The sequence below is a fragment of the Aplysia californica genome, unplaced genomic scaffold, assembly GCF_000002075.1.
Source record: "Aplysia californica isolate F4 #8 unplaced genomic scaffold, AplCal3.0 scaffold00489, whole genome shotgun sequence".
Lineage (NCBI taxonomy): Eukaryota > Metazoa > Mollusca > Gastropoda > Aplysiida > Aplysiidae > Aplysia > Aplysia californica.
Window position 1 is genome coordinate 566,242 of NW_004797759.1, and position 10,260 is coordinate 576,501.

Below are 10,260 nucleotides of genomic sequence, written 5' to 3' on the forward strand. Positions count from 1 at the left end.
CCTCCCCCGACCCCTTCTTGCATTAAAAAAAAGATACTAGAGCTATTAACATTCTAATTCCACTGCTGCCAAGAGTAGAGTAAGAGACTACCCTATCAACAACAAACAAAGGACGTGTTTCTCCTCGACAAGGGGTGACCGTCATGGACAACATCAGCTCCACTGTAATAGCAGGTGTAGTTGTCGTAGCATCATCATCATCATTATCATCATCATCATCATCATCATCATCATCATCATCATCATCATCATCATCATCAAGTTATTTGGACGAGTGGAGGTGCCTCTAAGTATAATATTGACAATGGAGCCGAAAAAGAGCCTCGCTCTTGCTCGAAGATTTCTTCGTGGAGTCCACCAGGCCCTGTAAGGAAACGAAAAAAAATCATCATCATCATCATCAACAGCAGCAGCAGCAGCAGCACTAGCACCAGTAACAGTCACATTATTCCCGGACCACGACTAATACCAGCAGGCTCAGTGCCAGGACTTGAACAACGGTCACCATTGAGAAGAAGACACTGGCGGAACCCCTGGGTCGCGGGGTCGGGGGTCGTGGGGTCGGGGTGGCTGCGCACGGGTCCGGGCAAGGTGTGCCGTAGTGTGGGAGTCCTGCGCACGCACTGTCCATGGCACTTGCGTCGTTTTCGTACAGTTTCTGTGAAGAGATGTACATGTATTTTAAAAAAAAAATTCTTGCTGGCTGCATAATAGGGTATTTATTGTCCGTGGGATGGACGGGAGTAAGAAGCTTTGCCAGCGGAGATCCTGGAAATATGGAATTTTTGTGCCATCCTTGGGCAGCCATACTTCGCTATATCGTTCCAATTTTTGTAATATATGTGTATATAATATATACATATATATTAACTGAGTGAATAGTACACCTGAGGTCTGAGGTGTAATAATTAGATTATCAGAATATTCTGTTAGTGCTAAAGGTGCCAGTTCGATTCCCATGTTCGAAATGTGCCTCTATTTTATTTGTCTGTTAGATCTATAGTATACCACACTACTCTACTAGGGTGACCCTGGCATGTTAATCAAAGCAGCCAGCTTGCTAAAGTAAAACTGTCCCCGTCGTTTTATGCAAGAAAAATCCTGAAATTATGCAAACTGAGCCCAAAAATGTGAAATTATACCATTCTGTTAATTTTAACAAAGAATGACAAAGGAATATAATAAAAAATTCTGCAAAAAAAATAAAATAAAATTTTGCTAAATTGTGCGGGGTGCTTAAAACCACGGGGACAGCTAAAAGATCAAGAGGGTGTCCAAAAATCCTAAAACGTTTCTATCAGAGCAGCCTAGCCCCGTGTCATGAGGCTAGTGGGAATCAAACTATAATATATAAGTTCTTGCCTTGACAAAGCGATGGCCTACATTGTGTCTATATTTAGTAGGTTGTTAAAATTTTTGTACATCAACTACAACACAACACAGCAAAAGCCATAACCGCAGCAACAGCAACAGCAACAGCAACAACAACAACAACAGAAACACAGCAGCAACAACAACAACAACACCACCAACAACACCAACAGCAACAGCAACAACAGAAACATAGCAAAAACGACAGCAACAGTAACAACAATTTAACAGCAACAACAACAGCAACACATCAAGAGCAACAGCAACAGCAAAAAAGCAACAGCAACAGCAACAACAACGATAAAACAACAACCGCAACAGCAACAACAACGATAAAACAACAACAGCAACGATAAAACAGCAGCAACAACGACAGTAAAACAACAACAAAAGCAACAGCAACAGCAATAGCAACAGCAACAACAGCAGCAACAACAATGAAAAAAATAACAACAACAAGAACAACAACAACAGCAATAACAGCAACAACAACAACTACAACAAAAACAACGACAAAAGCAGCAACAATAAAAGCAACAGCAACAGCTTACCATCCTGCTGAAGTAGTCCTCTTCACTTCTCACCCAGCTGATGCCGCTGAAGTGTAGGTTGTTCATGCTCACAAACTTGAAGATGTTGAAATCGCACCTGTGTGGAGAGCCGACCATAGTTTGCTGTAACTTCGGTAAACCCAGATAACTACGTCATGCTTTCGTCTCCATTGCACTTTCTGCCCTCTCCCCCCTCTCCCCCCTCGAGGTCCCGTGAGCAATTTGCGCACGTTAATGATCCCTTGGTGGTACTAAAATTGATAAGAGTAGGCTTCGGCTGCCACCCGGGCAAATTTTAAAAAAATAGTTCCTACGAGCCTGGCGGCCTCTCGTGGTCTAGAGGTTAAGGTGTTGGCCTCTCATTCAAAGGTCCCGGGTTCGAATCCGGGTAGCGACCAAAACAATTGTCTTCTCTAAAATTGTTTCCTTTCACCTCCGTTCCTGTTCTTTAGCAATGTTCTGTCGTCTGCTTTCATCTCCTCTTTCTGCCCCCTCCTCACTTCCTTTGCCCCCTCCTCTGGGCCCCTGACTGTTTCTGCAGCTCCTTCTTACTGCTGTCTTTCTTCCACACTCCTGATCTTCTGGTAGGAAAGAACAACACCTAGCCTTCTCGGACAAGGGCGAAAAATCTCAGAGGGCCCGTGTGCAAGTTGCGCGCGTTAAAGATCCTTTGGTGGTCTAAAATCGATAAGAGTAGGCTTCGGCCGCCACCCGGGCAAAATTCAAAATTTCCTAGCCACTCAAAATAATATTAGTTGTGTCCCGCGCGTTCACGTAATATGACCTTATGCAGGTTGCGAGCGCCGTAAAACACTTACAAAGAAAAGCAACTACGTGTACAGTGGAGTGCGCTTCGAAATCAAGCTGCCCCCGTCGTTTTATGCAAGAAAATTCTGAAATTATGCAAAATGAGCCCAAAAATGTGAAATTATGCGATTCCGTTCATTTTAACAAAGAATGATAAAGGAAAATAATCAGAAATTAAGCAAAAAATTATCAAATTTGGCTAAATTATGCGGGATGCATAAAATCCCGGGGACAGTTCAAGGACACCAGCAGCATTTCTTCGGTTTAGCCGGGTTTTCGGTTTAGATGAGAATTTGCTCAAATATAAAGAAGAAAAAACATTTGAGGCTTTAATAAATTTCTTTCGGTTTACCGCCGTTTTCGGATTAAAAGTGTTCGGTTTAAGCGGACCCGGCTGTACAATATTATTATTATCATCATATATGCATGGCGGGGAATGAAATTCAACATCCCTCCTCCCTTCGCAAGAAAAATTATAAAAATTCTGAACCAAAGTCCTCCACAACAAAGTTCAACATGCGTGTAGTTGGCGGGTGCTCTAGTATGGTTTGCTCCTTCTTTCCTGTCAAGCATCTACCGTCCTTGTCTCCTTCTTTTTTGTGTTTGTCACTCTCTTTTAACACTTGTTACCGTCGGCATTAAGACTTATATGATAATGATATGACCTAATCGTGTAGAAAGTTCCGTAAAACTCTTATAAAAACTCTTTTTGAACCCTAAAAAGTCCAGCAGCGCTATGTGAAAATAGTGAAATGGTATGCTGTGTTTAACGCCCCTATCAACACTGTTAGGTTATTTAAGCAAAGGCAGCAGCATTATGTACGCAGCGGAGTTTTATTAACTCACCTCGCCATTCCATCAGCCATGCAATATTCGCTCGTCGAAAAGTTCGAGGGAAAGGGGTCAGGCTGTCGGAAGACAAAGAACATGTAGAGTCTACGCTCACTCACGGCCGGCATGGGCATGGAGTAGTTGACCATCGTCCTCCCCTCGCTGGGGTAGGGACCTCCGATGTCAGTGACCATCCACAGGACAGGGGTCGTGCCAGAGCTGGCGTTCACAGACGCGTCGGTGACGTCGAGCAGTAGGACGGTGAACAACTTGTCTGGGGAGTTGGGAAGAGCCACCAAAAAGATTTTAAAAAAAATAAAAACTAATTAATTAAACATTAAAAATAATAAATGAATAATTATTATGTAAATAAAATAGAATTATATTTTTTAAAAGAAAAATAAAATGAAAAAAAAAGACCACCACCACCAACAAAATAAAACACATCACCCCAAAACAAACAAATAAACAAACAAACAAACAAACAAACCTTTCTGTGTCAAACTCTGCTCTGCTGATTACAAATTCCCAACGAAATGATGTACCTTATATATTTCAAATTCCTACCAAAGATAATATATTGTCTCTTTGAAAAAGTCACATAGAAAAGTTATTTTAAAAAAAGAAAAAAATTGAGTATAATATGACACTTTTAAATTTCAAAATCAATGAAGAAGAACTCACAGAATTTGCGCTTGCGCTTGAAAGACCGATCAATTTGCTATCTTCGGGATAAAAAAAAATAGATAGATTCAGAATTCGGGAAAAGAAAATTTTTGATGGAAGTTGATTGGACGCCACCTTGAGGAAGAAGGACACAAACATTACCCACTAGGCTTTAAGGTGAAATTTACTAGGAAAGAGAAGTAGAGGAAGACCTAAAAGAACTTGGAAGACGGACTTAGATTCAGATAAAATAAAGGAAATGGGAAACAGCTGGTCAAAGCTGGAGACTCAGGACAGAAGTAGCCTACGTGTTCACGGAAAGTTGGTGGCCTATATTTCTGAACAGGGCGAGAAAAGTTTTATATAATGACTTTGTTTTTTGTTTTTGTAAAGTGTTTTACGGCGCTCGCAACTGCATAGGTCATATGAGCGCGCGGGACACACCTAATATTTTCAGTTGGCAGGAAATTTTGAATTTTGCCCGGGTGGCGGCCGAAGCCTACTCTTATCGATTTTAGACCATCAAGGGATCTTTAACGTGCGCAACTTGCACACGGGCCCTCCGAGATTTTTCGCCCTTGTCCGAGAAGGCTAGGTGTAGATCTTTCCTACCAGAAGATCAGGGGTGTGGTAGAAAGACAGCAGTAAGGAGGAGCCAAGGAGTAGCAGTAGAAAGGCTGCAGAAAGAGTCAGGAGCCCAGAGGAGGGGGCAAAGGAGGTGAGGGGGTGGGGACAGAAAGTGGAAATGAAAGCAGACAACAGAACATTGCTAGAGAGCAGGAAAGGAGGTGAAAGGAGACAATTTTAGAGAAGAAAATTTTTTGGTCGCTACCCGGATTCGAACCCGGGACCTTTGAATGAGAGGCCAACACCTTAACCTCTAGGCCACGAGAGCCCCCATATAATGACTGTACCAGCGGTTGAAGAGCGATCAGCACCTGTGGTATAGCAGCTATGTACTTTGCCATTGCATGCATAAAACGCGAGTTTGATTCTTGGGTGGAAAACAATTTTATTTAAGGAGTATTTCCGTCTGTCTACTGGGATTTTGCGTTACAATTATATTAATGAACCTAACAGACAGGGTCGAAGAAAGGCACCATCCAAATTATCTAAATAGTGTCGATGGGGACGTAAAACACGCATAATGCAAAGCAAGGTTTATTAGTAAATAGTACTGAGGTATTTCAAACCGAAAAAGAAGTTCTTGTCCATCCGATTAACGGCATCAAACCTCAGGAAGGGTTCATTCCTCAGGTGTACAGGTTTGACAGGAGTTTCGCTGATCGGATCCAGTTGGAAAAGTCTCTCCCTGCAACAACAAAAAGTGAATGAGGCATCAGTACAATATTGAATGTTAAGTGGGAATCTTGCTGAATACGACCACCTCCCATTATTCCATGGTGTTTCTTTGTAGATAAACTTATTATCTTATGTAACAAACCAGCCCCATTTTCAACAGTTAAATACTGAATTGTTTGTGCATATCAAGTAAAAGTGAAATGAATAGATATATAGATCTAGATAAATGGATGGATGGATGGATGGATGGATGGGTGGATAGATGGAAGGATAGATGGATGGATAGATGGATGGATGGATGGATGGATGGATGGATGGATGGATGGATGGATAGATGGAAGGATAGATGGAAGGATAGATGGAAGGATAGATGGATGGATAGATGGATGGATGGATGGATGGGTAGACAGATATGTAGAAAAATGGATAGGTAGAGATAGGCTACCAAAAAATGATCAAAATTATGTTGATGTGGAATAATTAAAACACCTACATAAAAAGTATCCAAAACAAAGTAATACGCTTTCTAAATCACCCCCAGCCCCCTTTCCTGGAATAATGAGATCAAAGTCAAGTGAATAAAAAAAAAATTCGTATAACACATCTGGTCCCAAATCCTCGAATAAGCTTTCTTTAAATTGTTGATAATATTTTTTTTTTTTTTGTGGATTTAAATAAACAAACAAAAATATAAAGTACAAAATAAAACACATTCCCTTATTATACATTGTATTTGGTAATTGATTCAGCATAACAATATTTGTATTCATGAGATCTTACACAGACTTTTAAAAAGGCTGGATCTATATGGTCGCTTTTAAGGACAAGCGGGCTAACCCAGATTTCGGGGGTTTCCAGAAATCTCGTCCTACACCAAAGGTGGACATTTCCCTACCTATAGGAGAATTTTGGGATCATTGGTGTGTATATTTGTTTGGTTATAGAGAAAACTCTCCTTGTCTTTTAAAGAAACCGAAGAAGAGTCCAAAACTTTACCTTCGATTTTCTCACAACAGCATTTTTCGGGATAGCCCCCTTGTGCTTAAAAGCGACCATATCTAGGTCATCGTGACCTACTTACGGCTCCATCTGCTCCGAGCAGCAAGATGTGAAGTTCACGGCATCAGACCGATACTGTACCTCCAAGTCCACCTCTAGGTCTTGGAAAAAGTCGCCTCTGTGGTCGTGGAATACGTTGTACCTGTCCCGTAAAGCGAGTGGCAATGATTTTTAACATTTAAAAACTTTTATTTAAATGAAAAAAAAAAAATATTAAAAAATAAAAACACATTCCCTTATTATACATTGTATTTGATAAGTAATAAGTATTTCAGCATTCTAACGATATTCATATTAATGAGATCTTCCACAGACTAGTCTAGGTCTTGGAAAAAGTCGCCTCTGTGGTCGTGGAATGCGTTGTACCTGTCTCGTAAAGAACAGCAATAATTAAAAAAAAAATTAAAACTTGATTTAAAGGAACAAGCAAAAATATAAAGTAAAACAATAAACACATTCCCTTATTAAAAAGAAAAATATAAAGTTAAAACCCCCCCCACCAAACTCACTCCCTTATTATACATTGTATTTAGTAAGTGATTCAGCTTAACGATATTTATATTCTCATGAGATCTTCCACAGACTAGTCTAGGTCTTGGAAAAAGTCGCCTCTGTGGTCGTGGAATACGTTGTACCTGTCTCGTAAAGAGCAGCAATAATTTTTAAAAATTTAATATTTGATTTAAAGGAACAAACAAAAATATAAAGTAGAAAAAAACCAACAAACTCATTCCCTTATTATACATTGTATTTGGAAAATGATTTAGCATTTTAACGATATTTATATTCATGAGATCTTTCACAGACTAGTCTAGGTTTGGAAAAAGTCGCCTCTGTGGTCGTGGAATACGTTGTACCTGTCTCGTAAAGAGTCGCAATAATTTTTAACATTAAATTTTTTAAATTTAAATGAACAAACAAATATATAAAAAACAAAAACACATTTTCTTATCATGCATTGCATTTGGTAAGTGATTCAGCATCCTAAAGATATTTATATTCATGAGACTACCACAGACTCTAGGTCTTCGAGCAAGTCTCCTCTGTGGTCGAGGAATACGATGTACCTGTCTCGTAAAGAGTGGCAATAATTTTGTATTTTAAAAAATTGTATTTAAATGAACAAACACAAATATAAAGTAAAAAACAAGAACTCATTCCCTTATTATACATTGTATTTGTGTCACGACGTGGTGGAATCAGGCGCTCGTCAACTTTTGGTCATGTGGAGTTATTGGTATCATCTAAAGGCTAATTCATTTCCGTACTTTTGATTAAAGAAATACCCATTTAAATAAAATAGAAGTCGAGATATTTGCAGTTGAAGCAGATGAGGTCGCCTGGTTTCAGTGTTAAAATTAGCGAGATAGTAGCCACCAAAGTTCGGTAACTTCAGTAGCTTGAGAGTCCTTGAAAACTGAAAAATTACATATTTTGTGCCTTTAATCAACGTTTTTCAGACAAATTCGAACGAAAATGTGCGTTATATTCTGGAATTCAATAAAAGTTGCCAAATTGGCTGAAAAATGCCTGTTTCTTCGATTCTTCGATTTTATTATTTTGACTTGCGGCTGATTTCACCACGATGTCGCACATTTGGTAAGTGATTCAGCATAACGATATTTAAATTCATGACATCTTCCACAGACTCTAGGTCTTGGAAAAAGTCGCTTCTATGGTCGTGGAATACGCTGTCCTTGTCTCAAATTAAAGAGTGGCAATAATGAAGACAACAGGGCACATGACAGTGATGGCAATGCTAATGAATAATGATCATAGTGAAAACTATTAGTGGTGGGTTCATAGAGTGTGATGATGGTGGCGAATGTGATGACAATGGAGGTGGGGATGATGACAATGGCGATGATAGTGGAGGTCATGATGGTGATGATGATGACGATAGAGGAGGTCCTGCATTAAATTTGAAAATTCTACAGGTCTCAACCCTTTTTTATTCCTTGCTACTTACAATGATGATGATGATGATGATGATGATGATGATGATGATGATGATGATGATGATGACAAAGGAGGGGTTTTTTTATTCCCTGCTGCCTGCAATGATGAAAAAGGAAGTGATGATGATGATGGTGATGATAATTGAGGTTATGATGATGATGATGATGGAGGATATGGTGATGATGGGGATGGTGAGGATAATATAGGCTATAATGATGATGGTGATGGTGATAATAATGGAGGTAATGATGATAATGGCCATGGTGATGATAATGGAGGTCATGATAATGATGACGAGGGTGAGAATAATAGAGGTTATGATGACGACGATTGTTGTTGCTGAAGAAGTTTTCCAGAAAGAACCGTTGCTGAGCCGTTTAAACAAACAACGCTTTAAAAAATTTAATATGTTAATAGTTTCTATTTATACGAACTAAAAATTAAGCAAGGACGACAACAGTAATAACATTAACGACAATAACAACAACAACAACAACAACAACAACAACAACAACAGGAACAGGAACAACAACAATAACAACAGGAACAACGAAAACAACAACAACAATAATAGCAACAACAACAACAACAACAACAACAACAACAACAACAACAACAACAACAACAACAACAACAACAACAACAACAACAACAACAGCAACAGACTTTAAAAAAAATACCGTGAGGTTAAGTTGAAAACATCCATGACTTTCTTCAGGACAGGAATTCTAGACAGCAGATAAGGGCAATTGTTTATAGAATTCAGCTGTGCTGCCATCCCTATAGCAGAGGGGTCCGTCTTCGTGGCGACGAGGCCGATTGCCATGGGATCTGAGGAAGAAACAGAAGAAGAGTGTCCTCACGGTTTTAAACAAAAAAAAAGTAAAATAAAATAAAATTTAAAAATTTTAAAATGAAATTGTGCAAACTAAGCCCAAAAATGTGAAATTATGCGATTCTGTTATTTTTAACAAAGAATGATAAAAGACAATAATCAGAAATTATGCAAAAAAAATTATCAAATTTTGCTTAATTATGCAGGGTGCATAAAACCCCGGGGACAGAAAAGAACGTGACAAACTACAGTCGGTCTGTCAAACGGTTTGTCTGTCGGATTTATTATGTTTGATGGTCTACCTGCCCTCCCTCCCCCCTCCTCCCTAATCTGTCTGTTTCTGGCGCTCTGTCTATCTGTCTGTCTCTATCTATCTGTCTCTGTCTCAGTCTGTCTGTCTGTCTCTATCTATCTGTCTCTGTCTCAGTCTGTCTGTCTGTCTCTATCTATCTGTCTCTGTCTCAGTCTGTCTGTCTGTCTCTATCTATCTGTCTCTGTCTCAGTCTGTCTGTCTGTCTCTATCTATCTGTCTCTGTCTCTGTCTCTGCCTGTCTGTCTGTCTGTCTGTCTGCCTGTCTGTCTGTCTGTCTGTCTCTCTGTCTCTGTCTGTCTGTCTGTCTGTCTGTCTGTCTGTCTGTCTGTCTGTCTGTCTGTCTGTCTCTCTCTCTCTCTCTCTCTCTCTCTCTCTCTCTCTCTCTCTCTCTCTCTCGTATTTCCACCACACATCTCAAAAGATCTTTGACGCTGAACTAGATTACAAAACTTCCCTACCGCTCGAAAGAGCAGACAACTACTGTTTACGTCACAACTTTCGGCCAAACCGTGTCAAATATCTTCATGTAACCTTCCGATAGGAACCTAACAACCTTGTGCTTTTTT

General features: G+C 39.6%; 1 protein-coding gene across 1 annotated transcript in view; it reads right to left on the reverse strand.

The window, feature by feature from the left end:
• Positions 1–379: 379 nt before the first annotated feature.
• LOC101863289 overlaps positions 380–10,260 on the reverse strand; it is a gene marked incomplete in the record, with an annotated part of 17,967 nt that continues 8,086 nt past the window's right edge. Inside the window, 6 exon segments of the mRNA XM_005105735.3 lie at positions 380–658; positions 1,923–2,019; positions 3,576–3,834; positions 5,420–5,538; positions 6,610–6,729; positions 9,227–9,377. Coding sequence (XP_005105792.2) covers positions 446–658; positions 1,923–2,019; positions 3,576–3,834; positions 5,420–5,538; positions 6,610–6,729; positions 9,227–9,377 — 959 coding nt within the window.